The sequence below is a fragment of the Elephas maximus genome, chromosome 22 (assembly GCF_024166365.1).
Source record: "Elephas maximus indicus isolate mEleMax1 chromosome 22, mEleMax1 primary haplotype, whole genome shotgun sequence".
Taxonomy (NCBI): domain Eukaryota; kingdom Metazoa; phylum Chordata; class Mammalia; order Proboscidea; family Elephantidae; genus Elephas; species Elephas maximus.
The window spans coordinates 10,267,787-10,289,454 of NC_064840.1; the positions used below are offsets into that span (position 1 = coordinate 10,267,787).

Sequence of the window (21,668 nt, forward strand, 5' to 3'; positions counted from 1 at the left end):
CTCTGCACTACCTCTGGAAGTTCTTGTGAATTATTTCGAGATTAAAAAATTAATATATATATGTATATATATATGACAGCCAAACATGTAAAGAAAAAAAAAAAAAACTATTAGAAACACAAGGAGTACTTGATTTAAAAAAAAAAAAACCCACAATTTTAGAGTAAGTCTCACACATACAGCATGTGTCTTTCAAAATTTTCCAGTTAAAGTAGGTAAATAATAAAGAAGGTGTTATGGGTTGAATCATGTTCCCATAAAATACGTGTTTGAGTCCTGACCCTTCTACCTATACTCTTATTTGGATATATGGTTTTGTTATATTAATGAGGCTGTACCAGCATAGGGTATATTCTAAACCTAACCACTCCTAAGTTATCAGCAGCAGCACAGACAGACAAAAAGTAAGAACGAGGGGAAAAGGTAGATGGCATGTGAAAATCAAAAAGGAACTTAGGAACACCGGGGCTATGGAAGCAGAGACAAGGATCTTCCTCCAGAGCCAAGAGAGAAAGATCCTTCCCTAAATCTATTCGTACTGAATACGCTCACACTACCCACTGTCCCTAATTCCTGGTGACACTAATTCAGCTGGTGTCCTGAATTCAAACTTCTAAACTGTGAGAAAATAAATTCCTGTTCTTTAAAGCCACCCACTTGTGGTATTTCTGTTATAGCAGCACTAGGAAACTAAGGAAGAAGTCCAAGCTGCTCTGAAGGCACTGGTGAAAAACAAGGCTCCAGGAATTAATGGAATATCAATTGAGATGTTTCAACAAACAGATGCAGCGCTAGAGGTGCTCACTCATCTATGCCAAGAAATATGGAAGACAGCTTCCTGGCCAACTGGAAGAGATCCATACTTATGCCTATTCCCAAGAAAGGTGATCCAACCGAATGTGGAAATTATAGAACAATATCATTAATATCACATGCAAGCAAAATTTTGCTGAAGATCATTCAAAAACAGCTGCAGCAGTATATCAACAGGGAACTGCCAGAAATTCAGGCTGGTTTCGGAAGAGGACGTAGAACCAGGGATATCATTGCTGATGTCTGATGGAGCCTGGCTGAAAGCAGAGAACACCAGAAGGATGTTTACCTGTGTTTTACTGATTATGCAAAGGCATTCGACTGTGTGGATCATAACAAATTATGGGTAACATTGCAAAGAATGGGAATTCCAGAGCACTTAATTGTGCTCATGAGGAACCTTTACACAGATCAAGAGGCAGTTGTTCGGACAGAACAAGGGGATACTGATTGGTTTAAAGTCAGGAAAGGTGTGCGTCAGGGTTGTATTCTCTCACCATACCTACTTAATCTGTATGCTGAACAAATGATACGAGAAGCTGGACTACATGAAGAATAACAGGGCATCAGGATTGGAGGAAGACTCATTAACAACCTGCATTATGCAGATGACACAACCTTGCTTGCTGAAAGTGAAGAGGACTTCAAGCACTTACTAATGAAGATCAGAGACCACAGCCTTCAGTATGGATTGCACCTCAACATAAAGAAAACAAAAAGCCCACAACTGGACCAACGAGCAACATCATGGTAAACTGAGAAAAGACTGAAGTTGTCAAGGATTTCATTTTACTTGGATCTACAATCAACAGCCATGGAAGCAGCAAAGGACCTCTTCAAAGTGTTGAAGAACAAAGATGTCACTCTGAAGACTAAGGTGCGCCTGACCCAAGCCATGGTATTTTCAATCACATCATATGCATGTGAAAGCTGAACAATGAATAGGGAAGACCGAAGAAGAGCTGATGCCTTTGAACTGTGGTGCTGGCGAAGAATACTGAATATACCATGGGCTGCCAAAAGAACGAACAAATCTGTCTCGGAAGAAGTGTGGCCAGAATGCTCCTTAGAGGCAAGGATGGCGAGACTGCGTCTTATATACTTTGGACATGTTGTCAGGAGGGATCAGTCCCTGGAGAAGGACATCATGCTTGGCAGAGTACAGGGTCAGTGGATAACAGGAAGACCCTCAACGAGGTGGAATGACACAGTGGCTGCAACAATGAGCTCAAGCATAACAACAATTGTGAAGATGGTGCAGGATTGGGCAGTTTTCATTCTGTTGTGCGTAGGGTCGCTATGAGTCAGAACCGACTCAACGGCACGTAACAACAACAGGAAACTAAGAAAATATAACAGAAACAATAAGCTTGGTATTTTATATACACACATAAGATTCTGTTCCCCACAGAAAATGCATATTCTCCTCTTATGCTCACTGAACAGCTGTAAAAATTAATGTTGAAAAAAGGCATGACTTCTGCAATATAGATTAGAAATGTATATAGGTACAGAAAATATTAAAAAATTACATGCAAATATTATGTGGACTTCTGATTTCCAGCCTGACATTAAAAGACCTTGGAAGTCATCACTCCTGTCCTTATAAGAAGAAAAATGCTGAAAAACTGAAAATCAGTAGCTCTTCTTAAATGCATCAGAGAAATGAAGTCACAAGACAAACTGCTGCCCTGAAAACTGAAGATACAGGGGGATACAGAGAATCACAACTGACTGGGAGCAGAAACTGCCCCTGGCCCCAGCCTGGGATAGTAATAACTTAAAAGGCAACTGACTAATTGCTGAAGACTGACCATGGATTAACTTGAGAGATAAAAACTCCTGGTGGCCCAGCCTTAGGGGGCTCCCCACATTTTCTTGAGTTTCACCTCCAGAAGCTCCACCAGGTTCTTACTGTGATGATAACTGAAAAATCCTCTCCTAATTCTGGCAGGGGAGGGGGAGAATAATCATTCTGAAACATGCTCAGAGCACTCTGTTCTGCTTAGAAATAGCCCGTCCTTAACGTAAACTATTTAATTGGTGACTAACTCCTTCTAGCCTTCTTGTTTCACCTAAGAGGTGAAAAAACAAGAAGGCTGAGAAACGCTTGTGAAGGTCACAGCCCAGGAACACAGGCTTACTAAAAAACTGAGACCTAATCAGAGACTTAGAGAACACTTCCTTCCACTCCTCCATATTCTGCCATCACATCAGCAGGGCTCTGGCATAACAACAGGAGACTGCGGTTGAAAACAATTTCAAGGCTCAGGCCCTATTGGACATACAGTCTCCAAAGACAACAGGGGAGAGAAAAGTGAGGACAGTACAGGAAATTTTAGCCTCTAACACCTACAGCTACAGCAAACAATAAAAACATCTTAACCCCCAGCCAGATAAACGTAAAACCTCACTCTAAAGCACAGCTACCTCAGTTTTTTTACCCAATACATCATGTCTGGCTTTCATCAAAAAGCTAAAAGGCAAAAAACACAGTACGAAGAAGAAGACACAAAACAAGCAACAGAACAGACTCAGATATGGCAGAGATTTTTAAATTACCAGATCAGGAATTTAAAATAACTATGATTAATATACTAAGGGCTCTAACATACTAAAGTGGACATGCAGTAATCTTAAGTCAAGGTTAATCAAGGAAAAAGATACGGAGAACGATATAACCTACTAACACTAATCAAAAGGAAGTTGCGGTAGTTCTATTAATTTCAGGCAAAGCAGACCACACCAAGAAAACTGTCAGTGATAAAAATGGATATTACAAAACGATAAAGGGTCAATTCTCCAAGAAGATATACCAGTCCTTCATGTGTATGTGCCCAGCAACAAAACATCAAAGTACATTAGACAATAGCTGATAGAACTGCAAGGAGAAAAAAATAAATCCATTTTATAGTTGGAGACTTCAACACCGTTCCATCAGTAATTGACAGACCCAGCAGACAGAAAATCAGGAAGGATATAGATGAACTAAACAACACCATTTATCACTGGATACCATGATTAACACATATAGAATACTTTATCCAACGACACCAGAATCCATTTTCTTCTCAAAGTCACATGGAACATTCACCAAGAAAGACAATATCCTGGGCCATACGACACACCTTAACAAAGTTAAAAGAAGATAAATCATACAAAGTATACTGTCATACTATAATTGAATTAAACTGAATAGATATCAATAACAGAAAGATAACTATAAAATCCCAAATTGTTTGGAGACTTAAACAACACACTTCTAGAATTATACATGTGTCAAAGAAGTAGTCTCAAGACCAATTAAATAATATTTTAAACTAAATTAAAAATGAAAATATAACTTATCAAAGTTTGTGGGATACAGTGAGAGCAATGTTTAGAGGAAAATTTACAGCAATGAATACATGTATTAGAAAACAAGATCTAAAATCGATAACCTAAGGAAACTTTAAAAAAAAAAAAAGCAAATTAAGTCTAAAGTAAGCAGAAGAAATAATAAAATTACAGAAGTAATTAATGAAGTTGAAACAGGAAAAACAATAGGAAAAAGTCAACAAAACCAAAAGTTGGTTCTTTGAAATATCAATAAAATTGATAAACCTGTAGCCAAGCTAACCAATATAAAAAGAGAGAAGACACAATTACTAATATCAAAAATGAGAGAGAAGCCGTCACTACTAATCTCATGTAGCTTAAAAGGATAATAATGAAATATTGAGAACAACTCCATGCCCATAATTTTGATTAAGAGATGAAATGGACCAATTCCTTGAAAGACACAATTTATTAAAACACACACAAGGAGAAATAGATAACCTAGATAGGTCTTTATTTATTAAAGAAATTGAACCAACAGTTAATAACCTTCCAAAACAAAAAGCACCAGGCCCAGGTGGTTTCACTGTGAATTCTACCCATTTTTAAGAAAGAAATGATATCAATTCTCTATAACCTCTTCCAGAAAATAGAAACAAAAGGAATACTTCTAACTCATTCTGTTAGGCCAGTATTACCACTCTAATACCAAAACCAGAAAAAAACATTACAAGAAATGAAAACTACAGACAAATATGTCTCATGAATGTGTATGCAAAAACCTCCAACTAAATACTGGCAAGTAAAATGCAACGAAGTATAAAAAGAATTATATATGATGGCCAAGTGGGATTTATTCTGGGTCTTTCAACATGTGAAAATCAGTTCATGTAATTAATCACATCAACAGGCTAAAGAAGAAAGGTCATATGATCACATCAATAGATGCAGAAAAAGCATTTGACAAAATCCAACACCTATTGAGGATTTTAAAACTCTCAGCAAACTAGGAATAGAGGGGCACTTCCTCAGGTACAAAACACCTACAGTTAAAATCATACCTGATAGTGAGAAATTGCAAGTTTTCCCCCCAATATTAAGAAAAAGGCAAGGATGTCCCTCCTCATCAATTCTATTCACCATTGTACTGGAAGCCCTGTTGTTGTTGTTGTTAGGTGCCGTCGATTTGGTTCCGACTCACAGCAACCCTATGCACAAAAGAATGAAACACTGCCCATTCCTGAGCCATCCTCACAATCGTTGTTATGCTTGAGCTCATTGTTGCAGGCACAGTGTCAATCCACCTCGTTGAGGGTCTTCCTCTTTTCCGCTGACCCTGTATTCTGCCAAGCATGATGTCCTTCTCCAGGGACTGATCCCTCCTGACAACACGTCCAAAGTATGTAAGACGCAGTCTCGCCATCCTTGCCTCTAAGGAGCATTCTGGCCACACTTCTTCTAAGACAGATTTGTTCGTTCTTTTGGCAGTCCATGGTGTATTCAATATTCTTTGCCAACACCACAATTCAAAGGCATCAATTCTTCTTCGGTCTTCCTTATTCATTGTCTAGCTTTCGCATGCATATGATGTGATTGAAAATACCATGGCTTGGGCCAGGCGCACCTTAGTCTTCAAGGTGACATCTTTGCTCTTCAACACTTTAAAGAGGTCCTTTGCAGCAGATTTACCCAATGCAATGCGTCTTTTGATTTCTTGACTGCTGCTTCCTGGGCTGTTGATTGTGGATCCAAGTAAAATGAAATCCTTGACAACTTCAATCTGTTCTCCGTTTATCATGATGTTGCTCATTGGTCCAGTTGTGGGCTTTTTGTTTTCTTTATGTTGAGGTGCAATCCATACTGAAGGCTGTGGTCTTTGACCTTCATTAGTAAGTGCTTGAAGTCCTCTTCACTTTCAGCAAGCAAGGTTGTGTCATCTGCATAACACAGGTTGTTAATGAGTCTTCCTCCAATCCTGATGCCCTGTTATTCTTCATGTAGTCCAGCTTCTCGTATTATCTGCTCAGCATACAGATTGAATAGGTATGGTGAGAGAATACAACCCTGACGCACACCTTTCCTGACTTTAAACCAATCAGTATCCCCTTGTTCTGTCTGAACAACTGCCTCTTGATCTATGTAAAGGTTCCTCATGAGCACAATTAAGTGCTCTGGAATTGCCATTCTTCACAATGTTATCCATAATTTGTTATGATCCACACAGTTGAATGCCTTTGCATAGTCAATAAAACACAGGTAAACATCTTTCTGGTATTCTGTTTTCAGCCAGGATCCATCAGACATTGGCAATGATATCCCTGGTTCCACGTCCTCTTCTGAAACCAGCCTGAATTTCTGGCAATTCCCTGTTGATATACTGGTACAGCCGTTTCTAAATGATCTTCAGCAAAATTTTGCTTGCGTGTGATATTAATTTTATTGTTCTATAATTTCCACATTCGGTTGGATCACCCAAGAAAGGTGACTCCCAAGAACTGGAAGCCTTAGCTAAGGCAATAAGACATTAAAGTACATAAAAGGTATAGATACTGGGTAGGAAGAAATAAAATTGTCTTTGTTTGTAGATGACATGATTTTCTACTTAGAAAATCCAAAAAAATCGACAACAACAAAAAAAGTCTCCGGGAGCTTAGAAGGTTGAGAGAAACAGGTTAATATACAAAAGTCAACTGCTCTCCTATATGGCGGCAATGATCAATTGGAATTTGAAATTAAAAGCACAATACCATTTGTTTTAGCTCCAAAAAACGAAATAGTGTAACCAAAAAAAAAAAAACCCGTTGCCATATATATCTAACAAAATACGTGTAAGATCTATGCGGGGAGAACTACAAAACTTCAATGAAAGAAATTAAAGAAGATTTACATAAATGGAGAGATATTCCACGCTCATGGATGGTAAATTTAAATGCATAATCCTAAGTGAAGGAAACTAGCCTGAAAAAGCTACCTACTGTATGATTCCAATTTCATGATATTCTGGAAAATGCAAAACTAGAGAAATGGTAAAAAGATTAGTGGTTGCCAAGAGTTCAGGGGGAAGGAAGGAATGAATAAGTGGAGCAGAGGTCATTTTTAGGGCAAAAAAACTATTCTGTATGATACTACGGTAAACCTGGTGAGAGCTGGAACTCAATAGAGCTGCCTTTGACAGGATGCACTCTTACCACTCTTGCTCATTTTAGTGGAAAACATTTGAGTTTTCCTTCTCTGACAGGTCTCCCCCTTATACAGGTTCTGGCTTCCTCAAGTTTTACTGTATAATGGTGAATATATAACATTATGTACTTGTCAAAGCCCACAGAACTGTATAACATAAAGAGTGATCCTTGACTTTAGTTAATAATGTTTTATCAATATTGGTTCACTAATTTTAACAAATTAAAAGCTTCCTCGACACATCGAAACACCCTGAGGGACTGAGTTACTGGAGCTGAGGTCTGGGGACCATGGTGTTGGAGGATAACTAGGTCAACTGGCATAACATCGCTCATAAAGAAAATGTCCTACATCCTACTTTGGTGAGAAGCATCTGGGGTCTTAAAAGCTTCTGAACGGCCATCTAAGATACATTTATAGGTCCCAGCACGTTCCGGGCAAAGCAGAATGAAGAAAACCAAAACACAAGGAAAATATTAGTCCAAAGGACTAACAGACCACGGGAACCACAGTCTCTATCAGCCTGAGCCCAGAACTAGATGGTTGCCGGCTACCACCACCTACTACTCTGACAGGGATCACAACAGAGGGTCTGGACAGAGTGGGAGAAAAATGCAGAACAAAATTCAAATTCACAAAAAAGACCAGACTTACTGGTCTGACAGAGACTGGAGGAACCCCCAAGACTATGGTCCCTAGACACTCTGCTACCTCAGAACTGAAGCCACTTCCGAATTCCACCTTTCAGCCAAGGATTAGAAAGGCATATAAAACAATAACACACTTGAGGAACATGCTTCTTATTCAGTAAAGTATACGAGACCAAATGGGCAACACCTGCCCAAAGCAAAGACAAGCAGGAAGGCACAGGAAAACTGGATGAATGGACACTGAGAACCCAGGGTGGAAAAGGAATGGGGGAGAGTGCTGACATATTGTGGGGACTGTAACTAATGTCACAAAACATACTGTGTATAAAACTTTTGAATGAAAAGCTAATTTTTGCTGTAAACTTTGACCTAAAACACAATCAAATTTTTTTTTAAATACAGGAGAACAAAAATTTTTAACAAATCAACTACACTGATGTAAGATGTTAATAATAGGAGAAACTGTGGGAGAGGGGCAGCAGGGAAAATACACTTTGTACTTTCTGCTCAAATTTTCTGTAAACCTAAAATTACCCTAAAAAATAAAGTCTATTAATTAAAAAAATTTTATATCAGAATAGAAATGTTAAATTTCCCCCTAATTCATGAAATTGATTGTAAGATGGGATTTTGGATGTACATGTGTGTTTCTCTGGAGAACATTTCTTTGGGAAAAACCACATAAATGACAATGCCTCCATCAAGGATGTCTAGTTTAAGATTATACTTGGCATACTGTATAGGTCTATCTTGGCTTTAGGCAGAAGATACCGTGGCCCTAGACATGGGTATGTCTGAGGGGAGATTTATTCTCTAGACTCCGGAAATTGGCTCCTTAGATTCTTAAGGACCTAATTTCTTTTCCTTGTGTTGTTACTCATGTACTCCAGGAAAGATCTACTGATACTTCCAGGATGTGCTGTTCCTTTTTTGAAGCTAATCCCTGGCCTTGTCATATCTGGGGTTTCAGAAGTGCTGTTCCTCACCCTAATGGGCAATATCAACCACCACATAGGACACGGATGTGGCCATCCCTCAAATACAGAGGGAATTTTAGAGAAAGGCTCAAGATGAGTCACCTTCAATGAGGTGACTGATGATCCAGAGAACGGCCTTAGAACAAAGCGGTTAGGTAACAAAGTGGTTAGGTAAAAGACCGTGCTCACAACCTCTTTTGGAGGCACAAAATGTTTAGGGTTTGAAAAGGGCTGTGTGGTATGGAACGGGGAAGAGGTGTTGAGCAGCAGAGCCCTGGGACCTGCCAAGAGATCCATAACCCCTGGAACCTTAAGTTCCAACGACTCACAAGAATAACGGATACCAGAAGGGGTGGGGGAAGGGTGTTCCATGGGGACTGGGACTGAGGAAAAAAGGATAAATTTTTTTTTCTCTTCTCAGGGTCTGATCCTGGGTCAGCGTACTGGCTGGAACTCTGCAAGCTTCCTCTCCTTGGTATACTCCTCTATAAAGACAACAGCAGCTCAGCTGAGGAGCACTAAAACTGTTGTTTGATGAAGGCTGTGGAGTAAGGCTATTTCTGAAAGAAGAGAACACAACAGGAGTAGGAAGAGACATAATCAAAAGGCAGGTGTCATCATGTAATACTCAGGGATGGGAGCAGCTGTTCTTCTGGCAGACACCGTAACTATGAGCTTCTCCCAAACAACTGTGTCACTAACAAAGATTTTGGTCCCCGGTAAAGCCTACTGACAGACAGAGGTCCACAATCATTAGCTGTTTCACTTGGACCATGACAATGGCATCCCCAGTTAGGTACTTTGCCTCTCTCCTGCTCCTTCGCCTATGAAATCAAGTGGTTATGGGTAAGGCTTGCAATTCCTTTTCATCCAGGAGTCACCAGATGGGATATTTGGAAATGGGCCCTTCTCTTATAAGGCTACATGTCATCTTGTTGCTGACAGGGTCTCTTCTTCACGGGATGCATTATAAGCAGAAACCTCTTTATCATGAAATAGTAATCCCTAGGAACCTGATGATGTTCAAAGGATTGGAAGAAAAAGCAGAAAAGGTGTCTTATGTTCTTCTGATAAGAGGAAAATGGCATATTATTAACTTAAAGCAAAAGAGAGGATTGTTCGTCAAGAACTTCCCTGTTTATACACATCGAAATGGGAAACTAGGCTTGGACATGCCTTTTATACAGGATGACTGTTACTATGATGGGTACTCAGAGGGTGACACAGATTCTCTTGTGACTGTCAGCACTTGCTCAGGGCTAAAGGGAATCCTAAGCTTACATGGCACTGTCTTTGGCATCAAGCCTATAAATACCTCAACCAAGTTTGAGCATATGGTTTACAGCGTGTCTCTAAAATCAAGTGGGTCTTGTGCAGTCAATAGAGATGAACACGAAGAGCTCTTAACCAATTCACAATTTCAGAGCAGGATAGAACCCTTCTCAGTTTCTATGTCTTATATGTGGTCACATCCCAAGTACATAGAAATGTTTATTGTGGTTGACAATAAGCGGTTCCAAATGTGGAATAGTAATGTGACCAAGACGACGCAGATGGTAATGGACGTCCATGCTCTGGTCAACAGGTACATGAGGGAGCTAAATGTGAAAGTAGTACTTGCTGGGTTAGAGATCTGGACTGAGAGAAACCTAGTGCAAATCTCCATGAATCTACAGGAAACGCTTCAAAATTTTAACCAATGGAGAAACTGGCATCTTTTGAGAAGGGTGAAGCATGATGTTGCTCACATGATTATTGGCCAAAATCTTAGAAAGTATCAGGGCCATGCATTTCTCAGTGGTATCTGCACTGATAAGAATGCAACCAGTGTTGAATCGTTCTCTCATGAAGATATACCCCGTCTGGCAGCTCTCATGGCTCATGAGCTTGGCCACAACCTGGGAATGAAGCATGACCATGTGACCTGCAAGTGCCATGGCCAGAACCTCTGCACTATGCATGAATTTATTACTGCAGATATGGGCTTCAGCAACTGCAGCTTCCACTACTTCTACCAGCTGTTGCATAAGCACAGAGGGGACTGCCTGTTTAATAAACCTGAGCTCCAGAGCTCCTTTGGAAAGTCATACTGTGGGAATAAGATAGTGGACCAAGGAGAAGAATGTGATTGTGGCAGTGTCCTTGATTGTCAAAAGGATCACTGTTGTCTGCCTTCATGTCGGCTAAAGAAGGGTTTGGATTGTGCATTTGGATCCTGCTGTAAAAACTGTAAATTTCTAAAGGCAACCACACTCTGCCGCCCCAGCATGGATGAGTGTGACCTCCCAGAGTACTGTAATGGCACCTCCAAGTGGTGCCAGGCAGATACCTACAAGCAAGATGGTACACCTTGCAAAGAACAAGGCTATTGTTACCATGGCCAGTGCAGAAGCCTGGAGAATCAGTGTGTTAAAATCTTTGGACGGGGCACTAGGGTGGCCCAGGAGAGCTGCTATCATTACATGAATACCAAGGGCGATAGGTTTGGGAACTGTGGCAGTGAGTCTAAAGGAATGTTCAAGATTTTCCACAAGTGCAAGGCCAACGATGTAAAATGTGGGAGGCTGCTATGTGAAAACATCGAAAAGCTTCCACACATTGAAAAACGTAACACACTTATCCAGTTCCCCACGGAGGACTCGTGGTGTTGGGGTGCAGAGTTTTTTGAAGCCACAGACAGGGCTGATGAGGGGGAGGTGAAGGATGGTACCCCATGTGGTCCACAGAAGATCTGTGTCAATCGAACCTGCTTAGATACCACTGTGCTCCACTATGACTGCAACCAGGAAAAGTGTCATGGAAGGGGTGTTTGCAACAATTTTAAGAACTGCCATTGTGCTTATGGCTATGCCCCTCCAACATGTGAATCTGAAGGTTATGGGGGCAGTTTGGACAGCGGCCCAGCTTCACATGTCCCCTCTGACTCTCAGTATGGCAAAATGCTGAAAATCCTAATCTGGGTCCTGCCTATCCTTTTATTATTCCTCATTCTTACTACCTTTTTGTTTGTCTACATCCATAGACGATCTAAGACCAGTGTCAATGCAAAAAATTCATCGGAGCAGCAAGATGAACAAACGTGACACACATTTGATAATTACCTTTCTTTCTAGTAATAAAGCCAAATGTGAAATGATACTGCAGGAACATTTTAAGAACTGGACTTCTTAACTCTGGTGTCCCACAGGGACTAGGAAGACGGAAAAAAAAAAAAAAATTTTGGGGGGGGTCTCCATCTGGTATTATATATGCTGAATGCTTGTTAATTTTTAAATCTAAAGAAGCTCCCTAGGTCTAGAGACATTCTTTCTTGTTCTGTGCTATATAGAAATCAGGTCTCTGGAGCTTTGGGTGTCATTGAGGGTCCTCAAGATGTGATCTTGACATAGCAAGGGGCCATGTTACCCTCCATGCTAGGGCTGAGGTCCATGGCCTAAAACCTAAAGAGATATCATTAAGCTCTTTAACGTATCTACAGAGAGCTACTTTGGAAAGGTCTCTGGAACTTACTTTTCAGAGTATCCTCCCATTATAATCCTGTCAATTCTCTCTAACCTTAAGGATTTTGCTTTGAAAAGACCAAGGTAAGTCATCAGGGTGAGAAGAATCTGAGTATTAGTTTCAGGTGCTCAGGTTAATTATCATCTCAGTCACCTTGTCCATTCAGCTTTTCCTTTGTTTGGGCATCACAGTATGAGGTGCCATGGCCTCAGTTTGGCTTTGGTCATAACTGGAAAGACAACCATTACTTGCTAGGTAATTCAAGACAAAGAAACAGATTAGACAGACATTCCCACTCCTGAATGAGGCTCTGTAGTCTGGGAAACTTCTCTTTCTCAAAAGCTTCAAATTCTAACTATTAGTCATTCATTTACTTGTTCATTCATTCACTGGTGGTGCACCGGTTAAGAACTCGGCTGCTAACCAAAAGGTCGGCAGTACGAATCCACCAGCTGCTCCGTGGAAACCCTATGGAGCAGTCCTACTCTGTTCTATAGGGTCGCTATAAGTCGGAATCGACTCGAGGGCAACGGGTTTGTTTGTTTTAGGATGAACCATGTGTAACTGATTATTAGACTATTTTGACCTACAAAACTAGAAAGTTTGTATGGTTCAAACCTGGAAATTAACCACGTACACGCCCTATGAAACAAACCTTGGACTTTTGCTTATAAACTAGAGTTGAGAGCTATTGATTCCTAGAGTTTCTAATCTTTTAGTCCCAATTTCTGTTAAATCTTATTATCCTCTGTAACTTCAAAAGGTTGGCCTTAATTTTCTAGGGCAAATGGTCCCTACTCTATTCAAGTCCTAAAACAATGAACACATAAGAGACTAAGATACAGTGTGTTTGAGGAGCCCACTGCTATTTTTTGATAGCTGTCGTCCTTGACTCTTCTCAGAGTTTCCAAAACTCTTTAAAGAACAGAAACGCAGGACTTTCTATGTCCAGCCTCAGAGAGACTAACAGCAACAGTAAGACCTGAGGAAGTTGCTGAATGTCTCCCTCCCCACCACATCCCCTACAACCACACGGTAGAGAGCCTGAAAATAACACGTATAAAAAATTACCTTGAATTTATTTTTTCTAGAAGATATTTAAACAAATCTAATATTCTTGAGGTAATATGAGTCTATCAGATGGAAGGTGGCTTCACCTCTCTGAACAGGGAAGATTTTAAGAACCACTAGTGAATCTGGGAATGACTGGAGATATCCTGCCCAATTAACCCAAAATAGCTACAGACCATGGCACTATATACCTTCTCCTCAGTTATTGACTATCTCGTTATCTGAAATTTCACATTTATGGCAACAGTAACAAATCTACTATCCGATTATTTTGCACATTAACATGACCAGTGGGACATACAGTACCCACCTACATTTTCCGCCTCTTGGAGTTATTGGGAAGCTGCTGTCCCACTGATTAGTATCGACCTGTATAATAACTATTTGAAATGGAAGAAATACAGCCTCCACCTTCACATAATGCCAATTTTACATAACAACCTGGTCTTTGGAACCTAACCAAGTCGATACATGAGGAGGGGGTATATCACCTTTCAGTTCCACAGTTTAGGGTATGGTTATAAAAGACTTAAGATATCTTTCTCTAAATTCTTTTCAATCCATTTGTGTGGAATAATTCTAGTTCCTAAATGTTCAGTGTCATAGTTTCAAAGAATAGTGGAGTTGTTGGCAGCAAAAGCAAGGGTGGGCTCCAATGGTTCTAGCCCTCTGCTATAGAATCTCTTCTGCGAGCATAATAATGGTGTTTGAGTGTCTGCATCACGCCGAGTCTCTTGCTTTAGTTGGTGGAACTTGTGCTGTGTCCAGCCATATACTCCACAGTTGAGCAGACCCTGGGATGCTGCTGTTAGAGCCTGGAGGAGATGAAGGGGTGATGGAGCCCATCCTTCAGGTTTTTAGGGACCCAGGGAACAGTCCCCATTCCCCTTATTTATAAAGCATTGTTATATTATCTCTCTCTCAGACATCTAGATCTAGCATCAGTTTTTTATATATTTCTAGCTCTTCCTGAACTCACTCTCTACCTTGTCAGCGATGAATCACAGTTGGTCGTATTTCTTAGCATTCACATAAAGACAATAAAGTGGCTTCAATGGCCCCTCCTTATAGCCCCAAGTCCCACGTTAAGTTTGAGAAAACTGTCCTGTCAGCATAGTCAGCCCCCAAACCCATAAATCTGATAAAGGAGGAAAAGAGAGAATCATTGCATTTTCCCCATTCTGTAACTCACTTACCCATTCATTTCACTCTGGATGAGAAAAAATCATGTTACTACTGATATTTCATAAGAACATGCCCTAGCAGGTCCTTGTTTTTTGCTGCCTATCCCTTAAAAACACATCAATGAAACGAAGTTGATCAGATACATAAGCTCTGGAATGCATGGCAGCACTTGAACAAAAGTACCTATCTTATCTGGAAGGAAAATTTCACATTTTTTCATAATAGTATAAATAACACATTTTTTCCTTTGCAAGGTAGAAATAAATACCCTAAGAAAAATAATTTTGCATACCGAGTAAAAGAAGTGTCAGAGAATAGGATAAGAAGATGTAAGAGCAGAGATGCTAGATGTTGGAGAAGTTACCTGGAGAACATAGAGGGCCATGTGAAGCTTGGTGTCCTGTGGTTTGGTCAGCTTTAAGATCATCAGAATGACAGCTGTGAATACACGAAGCATAAAACCTGCTGTCATGCCTGGCTGCCTGGTTGCTCAGTACACATGCCAAAGCACTACTACAGAAGTACAGGGAATGGACACTATATGCATAATGAAGACCAGCAGTGAAATTAACCAGTATGTAAACCACTGGGCATTGGGCCTCAAATTTTTATTGCTTATTGAGTAAGCTTTGAAGATTAGTGTGGTAATGGTGCCAAGACATACTATGGAAAAAAAATAAGTTACACTTCTTAGCATTTTAGAGTTCACCCAAGCTCTCTCATCAGTATTGTACAACCTGATCCTCACTACAACCTAATGTAGTAGAAGGGCAGGCATTAATATCTCTGGGTTTTGTCAAGACATTTTTCCTCTCATATATCAGGTGGCATCTCATTTCTAAATTATCTTAATCTAATGAAATAAAATCATAAGATGAAAATGGAAAATATGGGTGGGGTCAACGTAAAGTTTACAAGCTGGACAGGAATTTGCAGTCATCCTTCTTGGTAAGTTCAGATCCACCAGGCACTCCTTAGAAACCCTATGAGGCAATTCTATTCTGTCCTATGGGGTCACTATGAGTCAGAATCGACTCGAAGGCAATGGGTTGATTTTTTTTAAGTTCTTGATAAGACCACTTTGCCTGGATGGAACCTAATAGTTGCACTCTTCTCTGACCAGCTCTTCCCATTAAGATACCCACCTGGGCCCCAGCAGCAAAAGAAGGCCACTGGGTAGAAACGCACTCGCTGTTCCACAATGTGAATCACTGCCCACTGTTCACTCCCCAGAAGGCCTGTCGATTTCACAAACTTCTTATACAGTGTCTGCGCTTGGATGAGTAAGACCTAGACATGGGTGCAGGAGAGAGCAGTTTGCCTCAGGCTTGATAAAACTTCCAAGGTCTATTTCCCTATCATTTTAGAGAGATCATTCTCTTAGAATCTCACAGCAAGAAGAGTCATTCTCTTGTCTTCACCATCTGAGATCAGGCTTTTGCTGAGAGAATATTATCTTCAGATGGAACATTTAGTTGACCAGGGAACTGGACAGGTATTAGCCAACCTTGTGGTTACTATGTTCAACACCTGAACCTGACATCGACCCTCAGGCTTCGTGCTCCCCGCCCCCCCACCCCGAACTAAGTACAATACATACGGCAAGTGAAAACTAAAATCTAACCAGTTCCTTTTTTAAGACACTTTATTAGAGATTGTGTTAGAAAGCGTTCTGTGCTTTTGTTGTTATTGTTAGGTGTCTTCGAGTTGGTTTCGACTCATAGCATAGGATGGAGTAGAACTGCCCCATAGGGTTTCTAAGGAGTGGCTGGCGGATTTGAACTGCCGACCTTTTTGGTTAGCAGCTGAGCTCTTAACCACTACACCACCAAGGTTCCAATACTGTGCTTAACACCATTAAAATTAATACTTTAGCGCCATGGCTGAATTTAAATTCTCAGCTCTCGACAAAAAAATTAAAAACTTTTAAGTCTCTTCTTGCCCTTAGGTGGCATATAGATTGTTTTTTCCTTCCATGCAGAGGCTATCTGAATAAAATTTAGCTAAGGAAAGAAATACACATCAGTTCAGAAGTCTAATTTGTGTGTGTGTATGTGTATGTGGGGGGGTAATAATCTCTGTAAAAAATCTGACCAAATCTGGATCTTTCCCTAATAATCCAGATCTGCTTTCTAAATTCATAACCCAATCACATAGTTAATTAAGCTCAGCCACGTAGTTTCCTTTCCCCACAGACATAAGAATCAAAAGGAGGCGTGATCTCATTTAAGAATAATTACATCTAGTAGAATCAGTTCACCAGCTATTGATTTAAGAAGAATCTAGATTCCTAATTCTGAACGTCCATTGAAATCTGGGCTATTATGAAGTAAACAGGAATCTCCTAGTACCAAGATTTGGGATGCCCCATCTCTCCCGTCAATCAGCTCCAAATGTGAGCCATCAAAGCCATTTTAATATAAACTAGCTTTGCACATTCTTTACAAAGTTGCTAATTCGAGCTGAGCTAGTTCCATGACTTATTCTTGAAGTGTCAAAGAAAATCTTCCACAATTACATTTGGTTCACAGGTACTCTGACCTATTTTCATAGTTCTTTGGCTGATTTAACATATATGGTTAGTGGTAACTCTCTCTGGTGATTCAAACAGTAGTCATGGTAGAAGTGAAGAGATCACAGACTGAGGAAGCATAAATATGTGCACTGGGTTTAGTATAAAACAATAGAAAGTGGAAGATACTGTAGAGAACTAGAGAGCATATGCACCAAATAAAGTTTTTAAAATGCAATTTTTAAAGAAATGGTGTGCTAGCAAAATCATATTTGTGGGCTGACTAGGATATGAGAAGAGGAGAAAATGATACTGAAAAGTAGGTATGATAAATAAAAAAACATTTATTTGCTTACTGGTTTTGTACTAGGCAGTTACATATAAATAACTTACTTTCCCCTGACCGATTATTTTAATTGTACATCATCCTGATGGTATCAAATGAGTGTTTGATAACTGCATGAGCCACTCAGCACCCTAGACAGACATGGCATAAATGCGAATTTATGGCCAAATGAAGAAATGAGAAAAGATTATTGTTATTTGAAAAATTAAATCAAAGCACATGTCCTATATTCCAGTGTTGTCACTCTGTTTAAAGGATACATATGACATATACTAGTTTTGGAATGGTCCTCCACGGTGATCCATAGCAACATGTATTAGTTCTAGTCTGAACATAATCCTCACATAATGAACACAGGCTCTTTCCCCTACACAATCTGATCTTGGGAAGTCCAAAAGGCTGAGATAGTAATTAAATTGTCAAGATATCCTAGCCAATTTCTTAGTTCTAGGGCCACAGGAAATGCCTTTCTGCCTTATCCTTCCAAGTTATCCCAAGTCCTGGGAATACCAACCCCCCCCCCGCCTTCCTCCCCTTTGCCAAGGCAGGTAGGTGGCATCATACCACAATGGTGAGGAGGCTGAGTAGAAAGCTGGCCAGAAAAATGATGATCCCATAAAAATAAAGTATGCTACAGACAGATGTGTTGGCAGAAGGCAGGAGTTCAGCCATGGCTGATGGTGGTGAAAGCATCAGGATACACCTAGGAAGACAATGAGTAGACAGGAGGACACTACAGATATAAGACTAGAGACATACCCGTTCAGTGCAACAAAAGTTAATAAGTTTTGCTAACCCTTGCCTGTAACTCCTTGTTCCTCCCCATAGCCACATTATCCTCTAGTCACTCCGTGTTCTATTTCTACTTACGTGTTTTGTGCCTTGACGATACCTTGCTCCATTGCCCATTTCCAGTACAAACACCTTTGGTCAGAATGTGTACAGAAAGTCTTTTTCCAACCCTGTTTTGTAGACAAGAACAGGTGCAGTCTACAATGAAAATGACAGATTTGGTCCTTACTTACCTGTGGCTCTGGCTGAAGTTGCGGAAACATTCACTCGTATTGCCCAGACAGAATACAGGGACCATCAATAACAGGGGTATCAGGCTAGGGAAGAAAAACAAACAAACTTATCACCCTCATGTCCGGACTGTCTCACGACTTCTCCCTTTGCAGAATATTTTCCTGCCCCTTTCCCAGCTCCATCACCCTACCAATGTCTGCACATGCGTGCACATTTAGTTTATTCAAGAAAAATACTGCACTTTCCAGTTCCCGGGACAGTGAAGTGAAGAATGCATTTTATACCTGGGTTAATGAACCCTAAAAAGAGTTTCATAGAGAGTCCCTAGGAATTGTGCAGTCAGATCAAAGTCCAAGTGGGTCAAAGAAAAAGGAAAAAGCTACCAAGAAGCTCTGTGCTCAGTCTTTTTCACTCTCCACGGTGAGCTTCATTCTCATCAGCCCCTTCCTGGGGGCTTTTCCAAAGCATACCTTTCAAAAGCCAGCTATTAATCCAGCTAAATATAGCCAGCCTCCTGTAAGAGGAGAAGATCCAGGAGTAAAAGTTATAAAGTCTAAAACCGACTCTAATCAGATGTGACCACCACTCTAGGTGTGATCCAGCCCCTTTTTGGGCATCATAACTGTAAAGGACACAGAGAGTGTTATGAAGACGGATGAGCTCTTAAAGGTCATCTACTATAGCTCTTCATGATTTGGAAAAGGAATTAGAGCTCCAAAGGCTTAAAGGGATTTTGTTCAAGGTCACATAGAGCTGATGGCTGGATTGGGGCTAAACATCAAACTTCCTCCCTATTCTAGCTGGGAAAATGGGACAAGTGACCACATATTTGTTGCTCCCTATTCAGGAAGGCTCTGGGTCTATGAGGACCTAGGAGTGATAGATTCAATAGCAATAAAGGGCATTGTCCTCCACTTTGTTCCCACCTAGACACCTGAATAATGAGAGTCTACACCTTGCTAGGAAGGAAATAAAAAATCTTACCTTGACATAATGATGGCCATCTGACCAACTCGACAAGTATAATCTATCACCTATGAAAAGAATAAATGTGAATAATGCCTTAGGACATTGCGAATCACATCACAATAAATACCATGTCATCACTCACCACTCAATAGAACAAAATGATTTCTGCGAGTAGTCTTGCTTCTTTCAAGCAACATTTGCTATAAAATTCAATGAAATAGATAGTTATTTAGCATTGGAGATAACAGAATTTTATTTGTAAATAAAATACTCTAAATAAAAGTATAACCAAAAAAAAAAAAAAGGTGACAAAGAGTCTGTAGGAAGTAGCTTAATTTAAGATGTGGATACCAGAACAAACTATCTTAAGAAGAAAGACCAATACAAAATCACACAGTAACTCTCCATCACTGGTTCAGGCTTCCTCTTTTAGATACAGAGAGGTGGGGATTTTTTCAGACCTTATGGGTGGAATGAAAGTCATGTATAAGATGATCAGCAGAAAGTATAATAGGCCAGGTTTAGTATAACAACCAAACCCAGAACCAAACCCACTGTTGTCGAGTTGATTCCGACTCATAGCGACCCTACAGGACAGAGTAGAACTGCCCCATAGAGTTTCCAAGGAGCACCTGGTGGATTTGAACTGCCAACCTCTTGGTTAGCAGCCATAGCACTTAACCACTATGCCACCAGTGTTTCCTTAGTAAAACAGGTCAGGGTCAAATAAGCCTTTTGGATAGAAAACCTGTCAGACTCTAGAAGAAAGAACATTTCAAAAATTCCTACTTGTATTAAACATTGTAAAACAACTTAGGAAAAAATGGTTCCTACCCACTAGTAGTTTCTGATGAAAGATTTTGAAAAGAACACCTTAAAAAGATAATAGGATAGAAGAAATCTTTTTCCTATTTTTTAATTTTTCTTTTCTTTAAGGTGGTGGCCATATCATATTCTGGAATGATACTGTTAGGGATCAATAAGCAGAAAGTGAATAATTAATGATCAGACATTGGTAACTGATCTGCCCTGACTAGTTTAGATCAGGAATAGCAAATAACTTCAAGTCGGATGGCCAGTGTTGACTCCAGGAAGTAAGTAAAATTAGTCTTTGGTGTCCTCTCTCAGCCTTCTCTTTTTTTCTTTTTATTCTATTTCCCATTAGGTGGCTGTCCTGGGTTTAATTCTTCTTATCTGGTTTGTCAACGGATCCCTGATAAAAAGCTTACTGATAATGCTTTAGGGTAGAATAAAAGATGAAGAAAGACCTCAAGACTCCTGGAATATAGTTATAATGATATAATAACAGGCAGTGGGGTTGATATTTTGAGTTGGAGCTTGTCTCCTTGGAACTAGTGATACAGCATGAGTTATAAAAAGAAGTATATGCATTGGTGTGCATAGAAAGCAGTAGAATGCCAAATAGGAGGGCTAATCTTGTGCTTCTCCCTCCTTTTTCCTTCAAAGATTAATTTGTTCTCCTGCCAGAAGCCTATGCCTCAGAAAAATAATTCTTCCATGTTGTCCCCATCCTTGGCTTCTAGTCTCATTATGACAACTTCTTTAGCAGATGACTCTGGCCGAATAACTTCTCCTAAGTCCCAGTCAGTCCCTTGGCTTATGAGTGAATGAATGAATACATGAATGAATAGAAACTTTAAATACTACCCCATAAGGCCATTGAGGAAACCCGGGTGGCGTAGTGGTTAAGTGTTACTGCTGCTAACCAAAGGGTTGGCAGTTCGAATCTGCCAGGTGCTCCTTGGAAACTCTATGGGGCAGTTCTACTCTGTCCTATAGGGTCGCTATGAGTCAGAATCGACTCGATGGCACTGGGCTGGGGTTTAAGGCCATTGAACTTTGTAGGCGTTCATCTGCTTGAAGCGAGGGAAATAAACTGTCTCCTAGTAGTACCTTACAGTTCTACGATTCTAGGATTATCCAGAAAAATTTGTAAAAGGATATATATACCTATGGGTCCTTATTAACTTACAGAGAACTCAAAAACCACACAAGTTTAAAATGTAGAAGAGTATCTGTAACCATGGCATCTTCAGAGTCAAAAAGAGAAAGAGACACTAGAGCATAGGCCTGTGCTACACAATATAGCAGCCACTAGC

The 21,668-nt window shown here is 40.2% G+C and overlaps 1 protein-coding gene across 4 annotated transcripts in view; it reads right to left on the bottom strand.

Annotated features, from left to right (window-relative positions):
• The window catches only part of TMEM116 (transmembrane protein 116), an 88,710-nt gene that overhangs the window by 38,273 nt on the left and 28,769 nt on the right, over window positions 1–21,668 (bottom strand). For 2 of the 4 annotated variants that reach the window (XM_049867074.1, XM_049867075.1), the window contains exons 6-10: window positions 19,564–19,613; window positions 18,579–18,662; window positions 18,118–18,256; window positions 15,841–15,985; window positions 15,060–15,133 (exon numbers count right to left, since the gene is read on the bottom strand). In XM_049867074.1, coding sequence (XP_049723031.1) covers window positions 15,060–15,133; window positions 15,841–15,985; window positions 18,118–18,256; window positions 18,579–18,662; window positions 19,564–19,613 — 492 coding nt within the window. The other 2 variants (XM_049867076.1, XM_049867073.1) reach the window with 2 other exon arrangements.